The 25,419-nt window shown below is 38.9% G+C and overlaps 1 protein-coding gene across 1 annotated transcript in view; it reads right to left on the minus strand.

Moving 5' to 3' along the window:
- The window catches only part of LOC123598358 (calcium-binding mitochondrial carrier protein SCaMC-1-like), a 52,260-nt gene extending 27,425 nt beyond the window's left edge, over nt 1-24,835 (minus strand). The window contains 3 exon segments of the mRNA XM_045478484.1: nt 4,431-4,557; nt 24,034-24,144; nt 24,147-24,835. Coding sequence (XP_045334440.1) covers nt 4,431-4,557; nt 24,034-24,144; nt 24,147-24,218 — 310 coding nt within the window. The 5' untranslated portion in view covers nt 24,219-24,835.
- Between the last annotated feature and the right edge of the window lie 584 nt (nt 24,836-25,419).

The raw sequence follows: 25,419 nt of genomic DNA on the forward strand, positions 1-25,419 counted from the left end.
GATAGTTATAAATAAAGTGTAATGGAGGCATAAATAAAGGAGTGAAAAACAAAAGTCACAAATGAAGTACAATAAAGGATAAACAAGATACCACCAAAGAAACAAAAAAGCATTTCAGCAAGAGATACAGTATGAGCACGGTACACTTACTTGTTTAACAAAGATTGATTGAGGACTTACATACAGTACTAGAAAGCAGGATAATAGCTACTTTAGTGGGTGATAGTGATTTGGCAGGGATATAAAAGGGCTGCTTCTGAGATACTACTAATATTTTGCTTCTTAATCTGGATGCTGTTTTCATGTTGTGTGTTTGCCTTGGGAAAATTTGTAGAGCTTTTAACTTAGAATGTGTGCACATTGATGTATATGCTTTATGTCAGTGAAATTTCCCCCCAAAAATAGTAAGTTAGGGTCAAACTTGAAAAGCCATATTAACCAGTTCTGACCTTGACTGACAATTTCCTAATTTTGCCTTTGTTCAAACTACTTACTCTCTTTGCTCAAGAAACCCTTTCTTTTCCATTCTATTTACATATTGATCCAGCACAAATCTGAAGTGTCCCTTGGCACAATTAAGCTCTCCTTACATCGCTTCTAGAGAAATGATCATAGTCTGTCTTCTGTATGTTTATTCTTAATTCACCCCAAATGGTGTGCTTCTGAAGACCTTTGTTCACACAGTTCCTAGTGCAATAACTCACATATAGTGCTCAAAAACTGTTTGCTTCATTTAACTAAAATACATTAAGTAATTTTTACCCTGAAGAAGCTAAAAATCCAAGCTAAGATGTAGAAAAAATTAGGTAATGTGTTCCAGAATATAATCAAGGCATATGACCTGAAAAAGAGATTCAAAGTTGTCTTTAATTATATGCAGCAAGCATACAATGGACTTGAAATAAATTCAATGGAATAACAATAGTTAGATGGATGGAGAGGAGGAACACAACCATTCCAGCATTGCAATTCCAGGGAGAAATACAAAATATTCCATTCCCGTACCAGTGATTTATTGCTAAGTAACAAACTATTCCAAAATTTAGTGGTTTAAAAAGGATATATTTGACTATGAGTATGCAATCTGAGCTTGATTCAACTCATTGGTTCTTCTGCTTGTGTTGCCTGGGCCACTCCTGTGAATTCAATCATCTGGAGGTTCAACTACAGCTAGAAATCCAAGATGGCTTCACTCATATCTATTACCTCAGATGGAAATGTAAAATAATTGATTACTAAATGAGCATTTCTCTCCATGCGATCTCTCCAATTGGGTAGCTAAGACCTCTTTTCTGGCGGCTCAGGATGTTCAAGAAAGAGTATTCCAAGAGGACAAGTTCCAATGTACAAATACTTATTAAGCCTTGCTAATGTGCTAATGGCTGAAGCAAGTCAAATGGCCAAACACAGGTCTGTGTGGTATATGGCTACACCAAGGCATAAGTGCTGGGAGATGTGGTTCACTGGGAAAGCCAATGGAAGGCAAAATTATTTAACCTTCCTTAGCCTCAGTGTTCTCATCTGTGAAAAACAGCTGCTACAAAGACTTGTGTAAGACAAAAATAAGATATAGAAGATAAAGTCCAATAAATGTTAATTTCTTTCCCACCATTTCCTCAGCCTCCAAAAAACTCCATCTAAAAAATAATCTTAATGATAAAATTATGTTCAATAATTACTTCATTCACATTTTTACAACAGCTTCCATGGACATTTTGGCTGAACAACTGAGCAGGAGCTCAGATACTACTTGGTGAACGAAGTTAAATAGATGAGATTACACTGGGGTTTGAGCACTTCCTGCTAATGAGTTTGATAGTACAGCAGCCCACATGCATCCTCTTGCCTCCACTGATTGGCATAAGGCCTGGAAAGCCTCCTGGGGGACAGAAAGCAGGTGGTAAACATTGAATCCGGTATACTATTAATGTTTAACAAATATAATGTGTGATGAGCTGGGAGAGTCCCATCAGGAACAATGATGTCAGGAAGGAAAAGCGTGGGAAGGTATGATGCAGTGAGCCAGATCCAGTAATAGAATTCAGAAGGAAATGTCAGCCCCAGGGTCAATGATACACACCTGACAGCAGAAACTACCCTATCCCAGCCAATCTGGAAGCATTTGTACACTCTGGAAGAAAGTGACTGCATATTCACATGAATCGAGAAAGCTGTACTTTAAGGCCCAAAACATTCTGGTATTGTCAGACACTTGATAAAGCATAACAGAAGGGAGGAGTTTCCTGGGGCTGCCGTAACAAAGTACCACAATCTGGGTAGTTTAGAACAATAGGAATTTACTGTTTCACAATTCTGGAGGCCAGAAGTCTGGTCGTTTCACATCATCTTCCTCTGTGCACATGTGCCTCTGTGTCCACGATTCCCCTTGATGTGACCCCAGTCATATTAGATATTGGGCATTACCCTAATGACATAATTTTAACTTGATTACTTCTGTAAAGAACTGTTTCCAAATAAGGTCACAGTCTGAGGTACAGGAGGCTAGGACTTCAACGTATCTTTTTTAAGCTGCACACCCCTCAACCCATAACAGAGGATGTGCTCCCTTTTTCACACACAAAAAGCATGCCGGCCAAAGTAAACTGGCTGAGCTCTGCAAGGTGGTCACTGAAGCGGCAACAATGATGACACAGGGAGCAGGCAGCTCTGCCAGACCTGGTGCTCCTGCAGGGCTCCTGGGGCCTGAGCTCTGCAGGCCAGGTGGGCAGTAGCCCTGGTGCCCACAGCAGAGCCTCACACCAACTGTTGCAGCTCAGGTGTTCGAGACACGTGAAGCCCATGAGAACTGGGACTGTGGCTCTCAGGACTTTGGGGGCTGAGTCCTGGCAGTTTGACTAGACAAGGCAGAAATTAAAAGATCTATATTGCCAATCACTATATTACTTTCGGATATCCATCTTTCCTCAGAAAAAGTATTCTCTATTATTACCAAGAGCTACAAGCAGTGATTTACAGCTTTACCAGAGATAGTGATAGCATTATATTTTACTAATGGCATTCTAATTTCGCTGATTATCTGACACGGTGGATTTTCAGCTTACAAATGATGATCATGGCGGTAAGCAGTAGTAAGAGAGTGAAATTCCAGAATAGCACAAGAACAGAACTACTGGTCCAAGATCAGCAGCAACCGACGACCAGGTCTAATTTACATAAATTAGTAAGTGGTACCTTTAAAGCTTCTGGGTACTATTTCAGTGGCAGAACCCAGAAAGGCCTAAACTTCTTTCTGGAAAGTGTTTGGAAGCATAGAGCGCTGCAGTATGGATATCACAGGTCACTAATGCCTGTGACATTCAGGTTACATTTTGTTTTACCCAAAAATCTTTCAGTACAATCCTTTAAATAGCTTTTCTGGTACAGTTAGAATTTTTCAATTAACAAAAACTAGATTTCACAAAACTTAAAAAATCAACACATATGTTTCTTAAATAGCATATAATTAGGTTCTAATTACCTGTGGTGGATTAGCCACATATGGATGCAGAAATGGTACTCTACTTTTACCTATAGTCTTTCTGATTTAAAGGTTTGTAACAAAATATACCTTTTCTCTGTAAATCAGCAAGGATATTGATTGCAGCACTATGAATAAAAGATTGGAAACATTCTAAATGTCTAACAATATAGGAATGATTCATCTACTCATAAATAGAATATTTCAGAGTCATTAAAAACTATGTGAAGAATACTAAATGAAATGAAAACGCTTACATTGTAACATTCAGAGAAAAAAAATAGGACACCAAACTATATATACAGCGTGACTACAATTTCATTTAAAGAAAGAAAGAGAAACAAAGAAAGAAACAGAAATAAAAAGTCTAGAGGGAAATATAAAAATTTATCAAGAGACACCTGGGTGGCTCAGTCAGCTGTGTCCAACTCCTCATTTCAACTCAGGTCACAATCCCACAGTCTCAGGATCAAACCCCACACCAGGCTCTGTGCTGTGTGTAGAGCCTGCTTGAGATTCTCTCTCTCCCTCTCCCTATGCCCCTCCCCATTGCTTGCACACACATGAGCGTGCTCTCTCTCTCAGGTAAAAACAAACAACTACATATTTGTGTGTGTGTGTGTGTGTGTGTGTGTGTGTGTGTGTGTGTGTGTTAAACCTGACATCTACACAGCAGAGTTACAAGTAACTGTTACTTTATTTTAGGCTCTTTTCTGTGTTATCTAACTTTCCTGCAACCAAAATATTTTCAAAATCACACAAAAATTATAACACTAATAAATATAGTTTATATATTATTTTTAGAAATAAAAAATTACTGCTAGACAAGTAATAGAAATAACTGAATCTTTGATGACAGGAGTAAGTAAAAGCTAGTAAAAAAAAATCCCTTTAATACTGACAATTATTATTCATGTTAAGCTAATTGTGAATAAAACACAAACACACACACCATCATTATTTTTGTCCAGACTATTAAATGCCAGCCTCATTTTTATCTCATGGTCTTTAAGGTACTGCATAAATTCTTCAAAGTCCAATCCTGAATCATCATTGGTATTTCCAGCTTCAAAAATGTGCTACAAAAAAGTAGAAACTCATTTCAGAGATGTATTACAAATAAAGCCACTGTAGCATGCTAACATTGACACATTTCATACTAATTATCATTTTCATTAGCATCCATTGTCCTAGTTTTTCAGTCACAGCTACAAGGCTAAGTACATTTGTGAGTTTTAAACTTGTGCAATACTAGAGTCAATAGCCACCATGTCATTCCAAATAATTCTGAATCTTATAAGTCGGTAAGTATTTACCAGAGGTAAACAATGAATGCCAAGTACCTTGAGGGAAGAAAGGTACTGAGATACATAGTCTTTGCCATCAGAGACCTCACACTCTATTAACCAGAAGAGATAAAATACTTAAAATTTTAGGGTGACTCACAGATTAATGGTTTGAGACTCAGCCTTATGGAGTAAGAGTGTATGTTCGAATCTCACTAGGTTGTTACAGTTTTTTAAACAAAAAATTAATAATCATAATTCTTAAACATACATCATATGTATTTCCAACAGACTCCTACCTCAAAGAGATAGGCCATGTCTTGTTCATCTTTGTACCATCCATGCCTAGCATAAGGTATGGCATACTAAGGCTCTTAATCCATATTTATTGAATTAAAAAATACTGTGAGGGGTGCCTGGGTGGCTCAGTCGGTTAAGCATGCGACTTCAGCTCAGGTCATGATCTCGCGGTGCGTGAGTTCGAGCCCCGCATCGGGCTCTGTGCTGACAGCTCAGAGCCTGGAGCCTGTTTCAGATTCTGTGTCTCCCTCTCTCTCTGACCCTCCCCCGTTCATGCTGTCTCTCCCTATCTCAAAAATAAATAAACGTTAAAAAAAATTTTTTTTTAAATACTGTGAGCTGGACACTGGTCTAGGTGCTAGGGTTAAAAGACAAGAAGATGCAGTGCCTTCCCTGAAGAAAGTTACAGACCACTCACATAACCAAAGAGAATATTTCAGGTGTTACACTGGGAATGTATTCAAGGTATAGTAGAGTTGGGGGGCGGGGGGCAGGATTCAGGAGAGGAAGACTGTATGAGCTGAGACTTGCAGAAAAAAAAAAAAAACAGGCATTAGCTGAGCAGACAAATGTGAAAAAACATCCCAAGAATACGTCACAGTGTCTGCAAGCAGGCAGAACACATGTTAATTAGAAAAAACACATTAATAACGATAGTGATAACAACAGCTAATATTTATGGAGCACTTACTTCTAAGCACCTTATACATATAAACTCATTTAATCTTCATAACAACCCTACATTGTTCCAATTTGCTAAGGATAAAATGCAAGGGAGAAAAGTAGGAGACACCATAAACACAGGGAGATCGTGAGAGAACTTACGTGCCACGAAAAGGATTTCAAATGAATTCTATAGTTAGTATTTTCAAATGAGTGGAATACATGTGGTGCTTATGTTGAAGTAGCATTAAATAACACTAAATCACAGTGTGAGAAAATTATTCTCATTTCAATTATCTTTCAGTCCTTCTGGTAACATCATGGGCAACATTTCAGTTTTGTGCTAATATTCCTGAATACTTGCCAACTTAAAAAAAAAAAGGGAGGATAAGTAACAGGATAATTTTATCAAATAATACAATATTTAGCCAGCAATTCACAACACTAATTTGTTTTTATTTTATGCTTAATTTTATTTTTTATTTTTTTAATGTTTATTTATTTATTTTAAGAGAAAAAGAAAGCACAAACTGGGGAGGGGCAGACAGAGAGAGGGGGAGAGAGAGAATCCCAAGCAGGATCTGTGCTATTAGCACAGAGCACATAGGACTTGATCCCACAAACCATGAGATCATGACCTGGGCCGAAATTAAGAGTGGATGCTTATCCAACTGAGCCACCCAGGCGACCTGTATTTTATGCTTACTTTTAATCAACTAACTTTCTGTTTATGGTAGTATTACAAAATTTTATTTTAAAGTAAATTTCTTGACATATAAATGAATCCACTCTTAAAATAATTAGAGTACAGTCAGTTCTTGATTATAGCAAACTCATGAAGTTGGGAAATACTGATATAAATAATGGTTCTCTGCTGACAAATCTGGGGTTTTTTAAAAAAAATTTTTGAGTGTAGTTGACACACAACATTACATCAGTTGCAGGTATACAACATAGTGATTTGATAACTTTATATGTTATGCTGTACTCACCACAAGACCAACTACCATCTATTGCCATACAATACTAGTACAATACAATTGACTATATTCTCTACGTTGTGCCTTTTATTCCCAAAACTTCTTCATTCCATAACTAGAAGCCTGTATCTTCCACTCCTTTTTTTTTTCCTACTGATGAATTTTGAGCAGAGAAGTGACATGATCGGTGTTAGAAAAAGGTTACTCCAGTGATAAACTTTGGTGAGAAGAAGAGAGAAAATATTAAAAATAGAAAGAACAATAAGAGGGTTATTACAAAAATCTAGAAGAGAAATGAATCTCCGAACTAGGGGGAAGGTGGTAGGAATGGCAATGTGGAATAAAATACAAAAGATCTTTAGCAAGTGGGAGGTAACTTGATCACTGACACAATATAGAAGGTAAGGGAAAGAGAGGAATCTAGAACTCTGAAGGTGTTATTTGGGTTGCCATGTGTATAGGGAGGGTCTTACTCTGACAGTCATCAGGTTTGCGAGAAAAAGAGTTTGGGGCATTCTGAGTTAAGGAATAGGCAAAGAAGCAAAGAGATAATGCAAGACTGAGTTCTAGAGTTTAAGCTTCAGTGACTATAAAATGGTGAGAACCCCAAAATAGGAAGTTGGAAGGAACACTGTGATGAGGGGGCAGTCAGGAAAACATGTTGACTTCGAAGTGCTAGTGAGGTATCTTCAAAATGTCTAGCAGACAGTAGACAGTATTTGCAGATCCTCACATACAGGTCTTGGAGATGTGAACTTCAACAACATCAGTAGAGGGACAAGGCAGAAGCTATGGGAGTAGATAAAATCACTGAGAGATATCGAGAATGAGAAAAGGGCTGGTGTTGACCCTGGTAATACCTACCCTTGAGGAAGTGGTTTTATTAGACATTTATGTCATCTTCAAAATTTTTGCCACAACAAAATGATAAGTGATAATCTTTTCCTTAATATATTTCACTTAATTTATATACTTTTTAAAAACCAACTATTTTTAAAATAAACTTTGTATCACTACCATAACTAGAAAAGCAATTTAAGTTGCCAGAAATTAAAAGTAGCTACAAATAAAAATTCACCCCAAAAAAATGGACAAAAGATTTAAACAGACAATTCAGCAAAGAATATCAAAGAAAGGTTATAACCACATAAAAAGATGCTCCGAAACATCAGTCATTAATGAAATGTAAATTAAAAACACAGTGAGACAGCACCACTCATCCACTAGAATGGCTATAGTAAAAAAAGTCAAGTACTGACAAGGATGTAGAGAAATTGGATGGTGGGAATATAAAATGGTATAGCCACTTTGCAAAACCGTGGCAGTTTCTCAAAAAGTTAAACATATACTTAGCAAATGACCCAGCAATTCCACTCCTAGGCATCTAACCAAGAGAGATTAAAGCCGCTATACAAAAACTTACGCACATATATTCATGGCAGTATATTTCCCAATAGCTAAAAACTGGATACGATCCAAATGCCCATCAACAAAATCAGACAACCAAGAATCACCACCAGCATGGAAAAAGCACCATACTCTGTAAGTGGAAGAACTACTCCTGAGAAAACCCTTAGTAGTGGAGATATGTATAAGATTTGAGGGAATATTATATCCATTAGGAAAAACAAAAACCAACAGTTCTTATAAGTAAAAATTATAGTAATAAATTATTCAGCCATGTTTTATTAACAAAATGCACATAGCTGAACAGCTGAAGACTAAGCCAAGAAGGTCTCCTAGAATGCAATGCAAAAAGAGAGAGGTGAAAAGGATAAAAAAAGTAGAATTGGGAGAAAGATCCAAGAGATCTAATATTCATTTATTAGAAGTTCTATAAAGAGCTTGAAAGAAAATGATTAGAAGAAGACAAAAGTCTTCAAACAGAAGTTGTATTATGATCTAGACATATCTGAGTAAAGAGAAAAACCCTAAGGCCTGAGAGAGAGAGGAGAAAAGAAGGAATGATTAGCATCAAACTTAATTATCTGCAACACTGAATATTAACAATTGAGCAAGCATAATATAACTTATACACTTGCCAAATCATTATGTTATACACTGAAACTAGTATAACACTGTGTGTGTCAACTGTACCTTAATTTAAAAAAAAACCTGAGCAATATCTTCAAAGTTCTCTTGGAAAATGATTCAGAAGCTAAAAGCTGACACCTAGCCAAACTAGCATTCAAATATGATCAAAGTAAACCCAGTTTGGGATATACTCTGTTTGTTACCCTTAAACTCTGGAGGATCTTCTTGAGGATGCAGTTGCAATAAAATGAAAAAAAAAATCCAAGAAAGAGGAAAACATGGGATAAAAGGAACTTGATGAGAAATGGAAGAGTATAGCATATAATTTAAAGGTAAGCAACTGTTTATAACATGGCCAGAAAACTTAATGCTAATGTTAAGAATTCAATTCAGCAGTAAATCTTGGTCAACATGTGCCCATGGAGAGAGGCTGAGGTGACTGAATTTTAGCCCCAGGAACCCTGGCGCCAGGACGGGGAGGGGCTTCATTATCCTAGGTCACCTTCCGGGCTGTGAGCAAGAGAAAGCACATCCAGGTACCCTCGCCCTGACACCTTCAGCAGTAAATGAAATAAAGCAATTTTTTCTTTTTTTGAGAGAGAGCACAGGCATACAGGGGAGGGGCAGAGGGAGAGAGAAAGAATCTTAAGTAGGCCCCATGACCAAAGATCATGACCTGGGCCGAAATCAAGAGTTGGACGTTTAACCAACTGAGCCACTCAGGCACCCCAAGATAAAACAAATTCTTAAAGATAAGCCTGAACATCATGTCCAAACCAAGGGTTGTCATGGCCTTTCTTATACTTTTAGAACACACAAAAACAAAAGGAAATTCTGATGGAGGAGTTCCTCATGGAGTCAGAGTGTTCCCTGAAAAGAAAATACACGTATACACAAAAACAAATAATCCAATTTAAAAATGGGCAGAAGACATGAACAGACATTTCTCTAAAAAAGACATAACAGATGGCCAATAGACACATGAAAAGATGCTCGACATCACCGATCATCAGGGAAATGCAAATCAGAACGACAAGGAGATATCACCTCACACCTGTCAGAATGGCTAAAATCAACAACACAAGAAACAACAAGTGTTGGCGAGGATGTGGTGATAAAGAAACCCTCTTGCACTGTTGGTAGGAATGCAAATTGGTGCAGCCACTGTGTACCATGGCCAGAATAAGAAGGAATGATTAGCCTCATAGAGGCTCCTCAAAAAAATTATATGGAGGTTCCTCAAAAAAATTAAAAATAGAACTATCTTATGATCCAGGAATCAGACTACCAGGTATTTACCCAAAGAATACACAAACACTAATTCAAAGGGACACATGTACCCCTGTGATTATTGCAGCATTATTTACAATAGCCAAACTATGGAAGCAGCTCAAGTATCTATCAATAGAAAAATGGATAAGGAAGATGTAGTACTTTTTGCAATGGAATATTATTCATCCATAAAAAAGAATGAAATCTTGCCATCTGCAATGACGTGGATAGAGCTAGAGACTATTATGCTAAGCAAAATAAGTCAGTCAGAGAAAGACAAATACCAGATGATTTCACTCATATGTAGAATTTAAGAAACAAAACAAAACAAAAAAAGAAACGAACCAAAAAATAGACTCTTAAATACAGAGAACAAACTAATGGTTGCCAGGGAAGGGGATGGGTGAAATAGGTGATGGGGATTAAGGAGTGCTCGTGTAGGGATAAGCACCAGGTGTTACAAGGAAGTGTTGAAACACCATATTGTATACCTGAAACTAATATTACACTGTATGTTAACTAACTGAAATTTAAATAAAAGCTTAAAAAGGCAAAACAAAACAAAACAATAGAAACCAGCAAACCAAGAATTAGAGAATGAAGAAGATGAGATCCTTCTATAGTTACAATCACTTGTGTGATTTGAAATGTGACATTGGATGATCAATTAAAATTATTTTTAAAAAGCTTCTTAAAAAAGGGAAAAAACCCTCTATGAGTGAGTAGAGGTTAGTCCCTTCTTCTTCAGGATCACCACTGTGCTGGATAAAGCTACTTAAAAGTAAATTTTGTCACCTTGTGAAGACAAGTTCTTCAGTACCCTAAGTGTCTTTCAAAGTATGATTTATTACCTCCAATAATGCTTAAATATAAGATGAAATTATCCAATAAGTTTTCAAATAAATTTATCAAGAAAATATAAATCATAGCTCAATGAAAGACAAGGAAATTCATAATATCCTGTTCCGTATCCATTCAGAGTATGAATCAGTCAATCATGCTCAGGATGAAATGAACAACTTACGTTCCCACATGCTATTTAAAATAACTTTAGTTTGTGGAGGAAAAAAGAATGAACTCTTGCCATTTGCAACAACATGGATAGAACCAGACACTATAATGCTAAGCAAAATAAGTCAGTCAGAGAAAGACAAATACCATATGATCTCACTCATATGTGGAATTTAAGAAACAAAACAAATGAGCAAAGAAAAAAGAGAGAGACAAACCAAGAACAGATTCTTAACTATAGAGAATAAACTGATGGTTACCAGAGGGGAGATGGGTGGGGGGATGAGGATTAAAGAGTCACTTATGATGAAGATGAAATAAAACAATAAAAGAAAAGGAAAAAAAAGGAAGAAAACATAGCTAACACTTTAATACACAATGCCGAAGACAAGTTATCCAGTGAGTTTGTGTTCAATAACCCAAACATCAAAGGAATGTATGGCTGTGAAGAAAGTTTTAATCTTTGACTCCCTGGACTACTCTGGCTCTAAGCTCCAGAAAAGCTTGTGGAAGCCCTAGGCTTACTGAAGAAATCATGTAACTATCACATGCTTAAAGTTTATAATTTATGGCTGCATTTGAGGAAAATAAAATGATTCTCTTTGAAAATGAAGCCAGTGTTAGATTCCAGAAGAAGTGGTATGTGTATTCTTTTTACGGCACAAAAAATGAGAAACTACTGTTCTTTGGGACATTTTTCTGTTCTGTAAAGAAAAAATATCCTACCCTGCACTTAACTCTCTTGCATCCTTTCTGTTAAAAACAGTTTCTTTCAAGTTCCCTTCCAGGGAAGATTTCAGGAAACATATTCTTCCCAATTTTAGTTTATGTGCTGCTGAAACAAGCACCAGGAAGCATGTTTTTAATCGGTGTGCACTCGTTTGATCTTGTTGAATGGCTTGAATGCACGTCTCCTGACCAAGTTGACGGCTCTTAAAATTCAGAGGCAGGAAGTCCTAACTGCTGGTGTGATGTGGTGGTGCGTCATTTTTCTAACCAAACTTGGCACAGCCTCTATATTTTTATTAAAAATTTCGTTGTCAGATGCTTCATTTATTTGCTTACCCTTTAGCAGTACCAGCCCTTAGATGAAAGTATCTGACACAGATTCCTTGAACTGTAATGTGAAATAGTTCTGAATGATGGGATCAAAAGGCAAAAAATACTTCACCCACCATTTTTAATCTATTTATTTTGCCACTCTAAATGTCTGCTCAAAGACAGGGATCTCGAACTGACCTGGATCCTTTTAGTTGAAAGGTCTCTTAAAAGCCACCTAGTCTTGGGGCGCCTGGGTGGCGCAGTCGGTTGAGCGTCCGACTTCAGCCAGGTCACGATCTCGCGGTCCGTGAGTTCGAGCCCCGCGTCGGGCTCTGGGCTGATGGCTCGGAGCCTGGAGCCTGTTTCCGATTCTGTGTCTCCCTCTCTCTCTGCCCCTCCCCCGTTCATGCTCTGTCTCTCTCTGTCCCCCAAAAAATAAATAAACGTTGAAAAAAAAAATTAAAAAAAAAAAAAAAAGCCACCTAGTCTGCTCCCCTCAATCCTACACCTGAGGAAACAAAACCTCAGGAAAGCTGAAGGGCTTTTTTCTCCACCCTCACACTATGGGGATGCAGAGATAGAGCCAGGACTCTGTTCATGCTAGGTCTGCACTCTGAGGCAGCCAGTGAAGGTAACTGGTTTCTTTGTCTGGTCAACATTTTGATAAGATTTCTTTCTGACCTGATACACATCATATTTAGTTTCATTTTATTTTGAGTAAGAAGGATCTTATAACCCCCTTTTATGTGAATTACCATCTAGTTTCTTTAGAACTATGAAAGAGTGGTTTATATTAGCAGGGAAGACATTGCGGCAACGCAGAATTATTTTTTTGGTTTGTGGTAGTAATCACGAAGCAGACCATGGGGGTCTTTTCTTAGAATTCCTAATTTGCACACACTTTTTGGAGCCAAAGTCAAATTGCTAAAATTGTGAAATCTTATATTTTAACCTAGTATTTTTATTACCAACTTTTCTTTAGCAGTATTCTTTTTGTCACTTAGTTACTGATTTTCCTGCGTTTGATATTTTAAGTGTTCTATGAGTGATATACACCTTTTTATGAAAGCTGACTCTCATGAATTGAAGTAGCTGAGGTCCTTGATGTCTGTCATCCTTACCAAAGTACCTGCCACAAAATTCACCAGAACCTAGAGCCGTAGCTTTATGTAAATGTTCATGAGAGCCTGCCTAGGATGTGTCTGGAAACGGCAAGAATGGCAACAATGCTGGAGCAATTATAGCTCACTGTAATACAATGAGCAAAGGAGAGAGGGAGTGAGAAATGGAAGAAAACAAGAGACAAGGCCAGAGAGGTGTATGTAGTCAGGGAATATCATAAAATTATCTTGTTTGTCTTTTTACTGCCTGCCTCTGCTACTAAAACATAAGCTCCAAGAAATAAGGACTTTGTCTAGTTCATCACTACACCCCAAGCACATAGAACAGCTTCTGACATACAATGGGTAATCAATTAACACTTGTTGAATAAAGCTTAAAAATGGCATAATATAAAGAAAACATATTCTGTGGATTTTATTTAATCATTCTATGGCCTACTTAAGAATATAAGTTCACCTAGAAGTTTTATAGTTTCAACTTAAGTTGGTCCCAAGTTTTAACTATTTACAAGACATGCTACAATGAATAATCTTGTAAAATTATAATTTTTGAATCACAATTGTTTGTAACATAGATTCCTAGAGAGAGAATTGCTGAATTAAAGGACATGTAGATTTTCTAAATTTTTTTTTTTAATTTTTTTTTTTTTCAACGTTTATTTTTTTGGGGACAGAGAGAGACAGAGCATGAACGGGGGAGGGGCAGAAAGAGAGGGAGACACAGAATCGGAAACAGGCTCCAGGCTCTGAGCCATCAGCCCAGAGCCTGACGCGGGGCTCGAACTCAAGGACCGCGAGATCGTGACCGGGCTGAAGTCGGACGCCTAACCGACTGCGCCACCCAGGCGCCCCTAGATTTTCTAAATTTTATACACCACCAAATTATCTTCCAAAAAGGGAATGTCAAAAAACTAAGATTGTCAAAAAAGGGGGGGTAGGGGAAGTAATGTCAAAAACTGATAGCTTTTCTTCTAAGATCAAGAACAAGACAAGGATGTCCACTCAAGCCACTTTTATTCAATATATTACTGGAAAGTCTCATCCATGGCAATCAGACAAGAAAAAGAAATAAAAGGCATACGTATTGGTAAGTTAGAAATTAAACTGTCAGATGACATGATACTATACATAGAAAATTCTAAAAGCTCCACCAAAAAACTATTACAAGTAATAAATGAATTCAGTAAAGTTGCACGATAAAAAATTAACACCCAGAAATTGGTTGTTTTTCTATACACCAATAACAAAGTAACAGAAAGAGAAATTAAGAAAACAATTCCATTTACAACTGCACCAAAAAGAATAAAATACCTAGGAGTAAACTTACCTAAGGAGGTGAAAGACCTATACTCTGAACACTATAAAATAACGACAAAAGAAATTGAAGGCAACACAAATGAAAAGATATCCCATGGAATATTAATATTCTTGGAAAAATTAATATTGTTAAAATGTCCATACTACCCAAAATAATCTACAGACTTATTGCAATCCCTACCAAAATAACAGTATTTTTCACAGAACTAGAACAAATAATTCTAAAATTTCTGTGGAACTACAAAGGACCCTGAATAGTCAAAGCAATCCCGAGAAAAAATAAAGCTGGTGGTGTCACAATACCAGATTTCAAGATATACTACAAAGCTGTAGTCATTAAAACACTATGGTACTGGCATAAAAAACAGACACATAGATCAATGGAACAAAACAGAGAGTCCAGAAATAAACACACACTTATGTGGTCAATTAATCTATGAAAAAGGGGGCAAGAATGTACAGTGGAGAAAAGACACTATCTTCAATAAATACCCCCTGGGAAAACCAGACAGCTACATGCAAAAGAATGAAAGTGGACCACTTCTTTACACTATCCACAAAAACAAACTCAAAATGGGTTAAAGATCCAAATGTGAGACCTAAAACTATAAAATTCCTAGAACATAGGCAGCAATTTCTATGACATTATGATAGCCATATTTTTCTAGATTTATCTCCAGAGGCAAGGGAAACAAACCAAAAATAAACTATTGGGACTACACCAAAATAAAAAGCTTTTTGCACAGTGAAGGAAACCATCAACAAAACAAAAAGGCAACCTACTGAATGGGAGAAGATATTTGCAAATGATACAAAAAGGTGTTAACATCCAAAATATATATAGAACTAATACAACTCAATACCAGCAAACAAAAAGTATAATTAAAAAATGGGCAGAGGACCCAAATAGACATTTTTCCAAAGAAGACACAGAGATGGCCAACAGACACATGAAAAGGTGCTCAAAATCATTAATCCTCAGGGAAATGCAAATCAAAACCACAATGAGATACCACCTTACACCTGCCAAAATGGATAGAAGCAAAAAAGACAGAAATAACAAGTGTTGGGATGGATGTAGAGAAAAAGGAACTTTTGTGCACTGTTGATGGAAATGTAAATTGGTGCAGATGCTATGGAAAACAGTATGGAATTTCCTCAAAAATTACAAATAGAACATACCATATGATCCAATAACTGAACTACTGGGTATTTGCCTCCTCTCAAATGAAAACACTCATTTGAAAAGATATACACCTCCCTATGTCTACTGCAGCATTATTTACAATAGCCATGATACAGAAACAATCCAAGTGTGCACTGACAGATGAATGGGTAAAGATGTGGTAGATATAGACAATCAACATTACTGTCATAAAAAAGGATGAGATCATGCCATCTGTGACAACATGGATGACCCTAGAGGGTATTATGCTAAGTGAAATAAGTCAGACAGGGAATGAATAATACCATTCGATTTCCACTTATAAGTGGAATCTAAGAAACCAAACAAACAAACAAAAAGCAGAATCAGACCTACAAATACAGAGAACTGATGGTTGCCAGAGGGGACAGAGGTAGGAAGATGGGCAAAATGGGTGAAGGAGAGTGAAAGATAAAGGCTTCTAGTGATGAAATAAATAAGAGAGTGAAAGATAAAGGCTTCTAGTGATGAAATAAATAAGTCACAGGAATAAAAGGTACAGCATAGGGAATACAGTCAATGGTACTGTAATAATAGCATTGTATGGTAATAGATGGTAGCTACACTTGTGGTGAGCATAACATATACAGAAGTTGAATCATATGTTGTACACCTGAAACTAATGTAACACTGTATGTCAACTGTACTAAAATAAATAATTTTTTAAAAGGGAATGTCAGGGACACCTGGGTGGCTGAGTCTTTTAAGTGTCCGACTCTTGATTTCTGCTCAGGTCATAATCTCACAGTTTGTGAGATGGAGCCCCGTGTCAGGATCTACACCGTCATCAGCACAGAGTCTGCTTAGGATTCTCTCTCCCTCTCTCTCTGCCCTTCCCCTGGTCATCTGTGCTCTCTCTCTCTCAAAATAAATAAATATTTTTTTAAGGGGAATGTCAATTTATATTCTCATCAAAAATATTACAGTGTGCCTACTTCCCCACATTATGACAAATACTAAATACTATCAAACTTTTCAAATGTTTGCCAATCTCACTGATAAGGAAGGAAGGGAAAAAGAAAAGAAGGGAGAGAGAAAGGGCACCTGGGTGGCTCAGTCAGTTGAACAGTCAACACTGATTTCAGCTCAGGTAATATCCCAGAGTCATGGGATCAGGCCCCCCGTTGGGATTCTCTCTTGAGACTCTCTTTCTCTCCCTCTGCCCCTCCCCCCTGTTCATACTCTCTCTCTAAAATTAAAAAATAAATCTTTAAAAAAAAGAAGGGAAAAAGGAAGGAAAGAAATATTAAATTATATTTTTGTTTCAATTTGCATTAATGAAATTAAACATGAAGTTTGTTGGCTTAAATATTATTTCCCATATCTGAACCTAACAATCTGTGCTGGTAGAAATTGGATACAAATCACTAAGGGACACAAGAAGATTAAAAATTACTACTGACATTACATTAACTATTTAGAATCAAAGTCAGACAAAAGAAACCAAAAAACAGAAGACTGATTACATATAAAAGAAAAGGGAAAAAAAGTACAGGTCAAAAAACATTGCAAGTAAAAATTAACCTCTGCTATTGAGACCAGATGGCATGATAAAATAATTTATCATTTTAAATTATTAACATGCTGGTTGTCACACTGAATTGGAAATAATTTCTTTTTAATTACCTATTGTTGCTGACCATGTAGGGAAACAAGCACTCTCATTTATGGCAGTAAATGAAGCAATCTACTTAGATAATAGTACAATCTAACTACATAATAATTTTGCAGTATGTATTAAGATCCTTATGCATACCTTTTGACCCTGAAATTACTCACCTAGAATTTTATTCTAAGGAAGATGAAAATATAAGGGGAAAAAAATTGCACACATCATTTACATTGCAGAAAAGTTTGTTAAAACGATGCTTTGTTCTCATAAGAGGATAGCTAAGTCTTTATACCTTTAAGAAGTGATGGGGGGGTAGTTATAATTTATGTCTTTCTTTGATTCTTTATTTAATACTGACATTAATTTTAAAGAGGTGAAATACTCTCTTATCATCATATGGCATAACATCTATTCACTGCTAAGTGAAACAAAACACATTTCAACTAGATTTTTCCTCTACTTTAATATTGGAAAACCTACTAGAAACCCAAAACATCTAGAAATGTGAATATAAATTGGCAAAATTACCATTATTTATCATTATAAAGTTCTCTAATTTTTAAATTTCATAATAAAACCTAGGATATCACAGCCAAATTTTAAAGTTCCTCCCTAAATTTTTCCATACTTTATAAATGTATGCCTGATATATTTATAATACTGAAAGAAAACAATACTATAGAAGATTGAAAAATCTCTTCCATCTATTCACTTTCCTGAAATTTTTAGTCCTTCTCTACCAATTTCACTTATTCCTCTTCCATTCCCTTTGCAGGACAAGTCTTCCAAAGCAATTTACAATTTCTTATTGGAACGTTTGTTTAATGAAGCTCCAAGATGTATATATTTTGCTCCTTTGGAAAGCAAGCCAACTTGTAGTATTCCTAAGATGTTATATTGTGTGTACAGCACGGAATTCAAATAGGCATTGAGGTTATTGGTAGACATATAAGAAAATAACTTCTTCTCCTTCAGAACCTTTTAAACACTTTTATATCAGAATCATTACATAGCATTTTCTACCAACTGGCTTCAAAGACTAATTTTTCCTCTTTTGCCAATAAAGACATTTTTTCTTACTACAGTTAAATTTATAGAAATTATTCCCATTATTGCATAAGTTTTTTGCCATACTTCATTTGCATTCCATCATTAATTACACCTGCTCACTCAGTACATTTTAATTGTACATTAAAATCAATTTAAAGTCATATGCCAATTTCAAGAAAAAATGTAGGAACCATATGCTTTCCTATGCATGACATTTGCTAGTAAGTCACAAAACAACTGGAGGCTAAAATGAAGAAAGTTTTTGAAGTAGTACAAGGAAAGCTCACAGTGAAGGACAACAGTTTTATTTTTATAAAGCATATAAAAATGCAGAAATATGTTGTTGTTAAAAATAAGAGTTTGCTCATTTTCCCAAGGGTCAATGAGGTTCATTTCTCCAGGTGATTTACTTATGTAAATCCTGAGAATTCAAATGAGAATCAGAATTTTGCTTTTTTTTTTTTTTTTTTAAACACAGGGCTTGAACTCTCGACCCTGAGATCAAGACCTGAGCTGAGATCAAGAGTTGGACATTTAACCCAGTGAGCTACCCAGATGTTCCTAAAATCAGAATTTTGAAACTTAGAACTCTCTTGTTTTTTATACATGAGAAAACACAAGTTTAAAATGAAATGGAAAATGTAAACTACCTAAGGCAGTACTTAACACATGGTAAAAAATCAATAAATAGTGGGGCGCCTGGGTGGCGCAGTCGGTTAAGCATCCGACTTCAGCCAGGTCACGATCTCACGGTCCGTGAGTTCGAGCCCCGCGTCGGGCTCTGGGCTGATGGCTCAGAGCCTGGAGCCTGTTTCCGATTCTGTGTCTCCCTCTCTCTCTGCCCCTCCCCCGTTCATGCTCTGTCTCTCTCTGTCCCAAAAATAAATAAACGTTGGAAAAAAAAAAAAATCAATAAATAGTTCTGTCACTCTTCTGCTTGCCTTGTCAATGGCCAAATGACTAGCCAGTGGCTTATCTGTATGGTTTGTAACATTACTGGACAAGAGGTAGCCTAATTCAATATTTTATATCAAGTATGCCATTTCACAAAGTTGTGGGTAAACTTTTCAATTCACCTATTTTTAATTAAAGTCAGTGTGTGTGTATACGCCCTGTGGGCTCAGTCGGGACCACTGCCTGGGAGAGAGCCGCTCATATCATTGGGCCTTCTCAGACACTCCCAGCCATACTCCCATTCTAGTGTTTCAGAATCTCCCACATTCCTAGTTAAATCTGTAGAAATGGAAATCTTTTTTGCTCTGTTTTCACCACCCTCCAACCCTATGGATATAAATTAGTGCAAAAACAGCTAACATTTGCTAAATGACAATTATGTGTCCTCGCTGTGCTAAAATAAAGCCTTACCCAGTTTAATCCTAACAGCTACCCTATAAGGTGAGTTCTAGTCCTATTAGGAAAATTTACCCAAGTGGGGCCCAGAGAGTGAGATGCTGAAGTGTTGTGAGGTGAAGGTCACTGGACATACATAGCCAAGGAAGTAGGAAGCCTGGATGTTGTATGGATCATACGCAGAAGTGGATGAGGAAGTCACTCAGGATGATATAAAGATCTGCAGTAGAGATGGAGACCATGAGCAGGTGGTAAGTCTTCAGTGACCAAGAGGCTTATACAGAAGTTCAGTGAGTAGCAAAGAATAAAATGGTTAGGTCAGAGGGTAGATGGCATGGACCTCAATGAAGCGGGTAATTAGAAAGGAGAAAGAGGAGGGACTTCAGCCCTGAGAGGGCTGCAAGGAGGCTCCTCAGAGGAGAGCTGCTTCAGTAAGAAGCAAGGCTCTATGAAGAGGTTTAAGTGCTGAGAAAGGTTGTTAACCACAGAATAAAAGTTCCAGAGGTGACAGAGGGTTCAGGGAGAAGGAAACCTTTCTTCCTGCTACTTTACTATTCTTCCTCAAAGAATAAGAGCACTGATATAGATAAAAAACAATTAGGCCCAGTGCTAAAACAGGGGAGTTTTGCTGGGAGGAGTAAAAGGATTATAACTCCAACAAATGCACATTTCTTTCTGCTTGGTAAACTCCAAACCGGTTTTCTAGGCCCTGTCCCCCACCCTTCCCCTTAGAAGGTCCTGTAGGAAACAGGGTGGAGTCCAGAGGAAAAGAGACAGGGCTGTGGCAGCTTAAATCTGCCTATAATCTAGGTAAGTATTTCTTATCCTGAAATCCATAAACTCCTACAGGTCTGAGTATCTTTTGTGAGAATTTCCTAATTTTGTGTTTTCCTTTTAAAGATAATCTGAAGACAAATAGCATAAGCAACCAGACAGCCACCTTATAACTAAGGCCTAATATTTATTTCATTGCCCCTGTGTAATCCAGTAATCATGCATCAAAATGATACCACTTTGTTGAAGGCTAATGAAAAACAAAAAACAAAAAACAGAGGCTCACCTCATAGGCAATAATGTATTTTTTGTTAAGTAAAATCCAGTGACATCAGAGCCCACATATATATAACAGTTTTCACAGTATTCATACAAAAAAAGAAAGTGGGGGAGAACTGGGCAAACACGTGATAATTTCAGAATGTTTAACTCAAACAAATGTACTTATCAGTAGAATATTCATAAGAAAATGGAAATTTAGCTTTAGCCAAACACTATTAGTTATCTCATTAAATAAATGTTATTAATTAGAATTTTGGTGGTTTTTATAATCTTTAATTTACATACCTGTTAGTGAAAGGGCGGGCCTACGCCGTCCGACTCCATCTTGTTCTGTGTCCTTCACCTAGACCACGCCTCCTCCCCTTGAGTAACCTCCCCCTCACCCATTCAAACTTCCCGATCAAAACATGCCCAGCGACCTGCGTAACAGGACTCTGACCCTTCCCCAGCCAATCGGCCGAGGCCACGCCCCTTCCCCAGCCAATCGGCTGCCCCTAGACCCCTATAAAACCTTTGTGCTTTTGAAACTCGCTCTCTCTCCCTGGTATCTCACCGCTGCGTCGGTGCAGGTAGGGGACTGAGCTCGAGCTAGCTTGAATAAAGGCTCTTTTGCTTTTGCATCGGACTCGGCTCCCTGGTGTCTTTGGGGATCACGAATTCTGGGCATAACATTAGGATCTATGGTTGTATAAGAGCTATAAGCATAATGATTTTATACTTTCTTTATATTTATAAATATATCTAAGTAACATGACAAAAATGATTTAACTCAATCCTTAGGAGTACAAGAATTGTTTTTCTTTAAAAGATAATATATAGGCCTATATTTTCAAGTTTTGAGATCCACTAGTCTGGATTGTGTTCAAGGCAACAAGACCAAGACTCACCTGTAGTTCAGCACAACTTCCCTCATCACAGAAGGGAATAAGATGGGGATCTAGGACCAAAGCCCCAGGTCAAGTGTAATCTGTGTTGTATACCTTCTACGTCTATAACATTGTATCACTAGCAGAGGAAGGTGGTAAAGCATTGAGCAATTCAGGATCCTAGCCCTCTCACTTTCCTCAGAGACACAACCAACAACAAGGTACATGCATACATGGAATTACTCAAGGTTAGAAATTTCCTCCATTGTGACAAACCCCACAGTTAAATTTAGTCTTCATCTTACAAGATCTCTCAGCAGATATCTCAGTTCTATATAATAACTACCTCCTTGAAATACTTGACTCAAATTGGCTCCCAAGAGACCTTACTCTTCTGATTTCCCTTCTACTTCATTAACTGCTTCCTTTTAGTCTCCTATGTTGGCTCTTTCCTGATCTCAAAATGTTGCAATGATTCACAACTCAGTCCTCAGACCAACTCAGTCCTCAGACCCCTCTACCTAGGGGATTTCACCCAATAAAAAGCTTTACCGATACAATGCTGATGATGTACATCTCTAACCCTTGAGATTTAGATTTATCTAAATTTAGATTTAGATTATCTCCTTGAGATTTAGACTCAAATACAAAACTACTACTTTCTATATCCACCTGGATGTCTCTAAGGAACCTCAAATGTCCAAACCAAGAACTCTCGATAATCACTCACCCCACTTCACTACTCTCCCATTCTGCCTGATCTTAGCAAATGGCACCACCAACCAACCAGTTGTTCAAACCAAAATTCCTGGAATCATTCTTGAATTCTTCCTTTACCTCACACTCCAGATCGAATTAATCAATTTGTCCTGTCGGCACTATTTTTCAAGTGCTTCTCTGCAGTAGATGCTGTGGTGCATTGCCCACATTCTCAGGACTGACAGTAGCTGGGAGTACTGGTGACTGACAGTTCTCAGTTGAGCTCCTACTTCATGCTTCTCTAGGCTGAAAAGACCTTGCCTAAAGTCACTCCCTGGAGGCAGCCAATGTTCAATAAGTAGGGGAGGGGGCATAAGAGACAGGGGTAGGTAATAAAGCGCTGGCGCTCTTGCCTCAAGGAAGGACAACTACCCCAGACACAAAGCTCCTTTTGAATTGTCTGAAGCTTCTGTTGCAATTCTATCACAGCTCAACTTCCCCCTCTGTCCAATCCTGCTGTCCAATCCTGATATAGTGACAGAAAATAAGTGGTTTTCTTCCAAGTGACAGGTTGGAGATGATACCTTTTGAGAATGAGATACCATTCTCTAAGACATAGTGTATACCTTAAATCAGTACTCATGCTAATATACCTATATCCCTACCATTCCTCTCTGATTCCTACCCTACTCTCTCAGGTTTCTTCTCTGATATCCCTTCTCAAGTAAGCAGGAGCCAGAGATACTTGATAGGCCGAGGTCCAGTGTCGTGGAGTTCTGGACTAAGTAGAAGGAAGTAAAGCAGAGCGGGAAGACAGAGGTATGAGATAGATAATAATCAAATCAGAGCAACTGGTTCTGGAGCACAGACCCTTAAGGAATTTCCTGACCCATGGGAATATTCTGGACTTCTAACACACATCTCACCAGAGAGCTGAAACAAGTGGGGAGATCATCTGAGGACTGGTTAGCACTAATAGAGGAGAAACATGATTGTTTTCTCTTGGTATTTTGAAACTTTCACCTAACCAGTATTTAAATAATCAAGACTGGTCCAGAGAAGGAAGACATCCCTAATCTAGGCAAGGCACTAAATCAGTCAGCTGAAGCGTAAACCCACGGATCTAGGTCTGATTTCCCCCCAAGACATTTGGTGTCGATTTAAGAATGAGAAGAGGGACGCCCGGATGGTTCAGTCGGTTAAGCAATGCAACGCTGGGATTCTCTCTCTCCCTCTCTCTCTGCCCCGGCCTCGCAAAATAAATAAACTGTAAGACAAAGAGAGAGCAGCTCTGGGGACCTATCTGCTCTTGTCTTAGCGTGAACCTAGGCTGTGAACATCCTGGGAAAGGAGAAAGTCTCTTCTACGAATTCACAAAGGCTAACACAGCCCCCGAAATTCTGTGCGGGTTCAGTAAATGTTGAGTCACTAGACACCCACTCAGCATCTCCCAAAAAGTCCAGGAGAAGGCTCTGGTCATTGTGGAAAGTGACTGTTGTAAGGAGGCCGAGAACGTGTTCAGCTGGGCTGGGCTCCGTTATTCTGCGTTGCGGGTGAGAGGGGGCGCTCACGGAAGAGAACCCCACCCTTCCAACATGGTTCTTGGAAAGAAGCTTTGCAAAGAGCAAGTGTGGCTTTAACCTCCGCCCAACGTCTCCCACACTCCCGGTGCCACATTCCCTTGGTCACTCACCTTCTCCGAGTTCTGGCCGGACGATAAGCCCCAGTTTTTCAGCCCCTCCTGGAGCTCGACGATGTCCACCAACCCGTCCCCGTCGCTGTCCAGGTCTTGGAAAAGGATCTGTCGTACCTTAAGTCATCTTCGTCTTTCTGGCAGGCCACCCCCGGCAGCACGAAGCCCCGAAGCCAGCGCAGCATGGCCCGGGCGGGAAGGCGGGGGCCGTTCTGCCGCCTCTCCTCCCGGCCGGATGAGGGCGACCCGCCCGACCCACCCCCACCCCTCTTCCGGCTGCGCCACCTGCCGCCGCCTCGACGACGCCGGCCTGCGTGGGGCCTCGGAGACAACGGCTCGACGGGGCCTCCGGGGCAAGCCCGCCTACACCGCTGGGCTCTCGGGCGCCGCTGGAAGCAAGTTCGGAGGACCGCCTCGTGGGAAACCGGGCCCAGGCGCCTCGCGAGGGTCTCTACGCCCCAAAAGTTGCAGGTTGAGGCACCAAACGTGGCGGCAACCTGCACCCAGGACCTCCCCGGGCCCACGAGCGACCCGGGAGCCCAGGAAAGTTTAAGCAGAAGCAGAGAGGGCGCGCGTTCCCCTGGCGGCGTCGAAAGAGCTTCCGGGTGTTTCCCTGCGCAAACTGAGCGGCTCCTCAGGTGAGTGCTCCGACCTGCGCCTCGCCTCTGAGGGGGGCATCTCGTGCCCCCGGGCCACCCCTCCTTCTGGGGGCGTCTTAAGAGGGCAGCCCTCCCAGAGGGGCCTCCACCCTTGGTTCCAGTCTCCCTCCTCCCAGCCCACTCCCAGGGATCTTGGGGTTGCTTCCGGGAGCCCCCTCTTCCTCACCTCCAGCTTTCTCCTAGACACCCCCCGCCCCGGCAGCCTTGCAGCCTCGCCGCAGCCCCCACCACCTACCTCTACAGAACTCCCTTCTCACAGAAGCCGAAGGACACTTTCAAATCCTTGTCCTATGCTAATGCTGGTCCTGTTCAGACACTGCTGACCACACCCTTTTCCTTTGTCTTGTGGGACGCCACACATTTCTGCCCCTCCTCAGCCTCTTTTACAGGTTCCCAAAAAGGAGCCTGAGATCTTCTAAAATTGAGGCACTAGACAATGGCAGTAGACAGGGTTGAGGGATTATGTAAAAACCGAGTTCATTGCATTGTGCATTGCACAATTCATTGCACTGAAGCTTTGTGTCCTCAATCTCTGGTCACATCTTTTGAAAGTCAGTGGTACAGTCTAACGACAGTCCCAGACTTTTAATTACTTTTAAAAAGTAATTTTTCATGTAAAATCCTAAATCTTGGACCACAGAATAAAGTTCACTTATTTCTTTAAATAATGCTATTAGATATACTTTACGATGTCATTTATTTCATATAAATTTTATACTATTTTGTT

The sequence above is a fragment of the Leopardus geoffroyi genome, chromosome C1, assembly GCF_018350155.1.
Source record: "Leopardus geoffroyi isolate Oge1 chromosome C1, O.geoffroyi_Oge1_pat1.0, whole genome shotgun sequence".
In the NCBI taxonomy this organism is placed as follows: Eukaryota; Metazoa; Chordata; class Mammalia; order Carnivora; family Felidae; genus Leopardus; species Leopardus geoffroyi.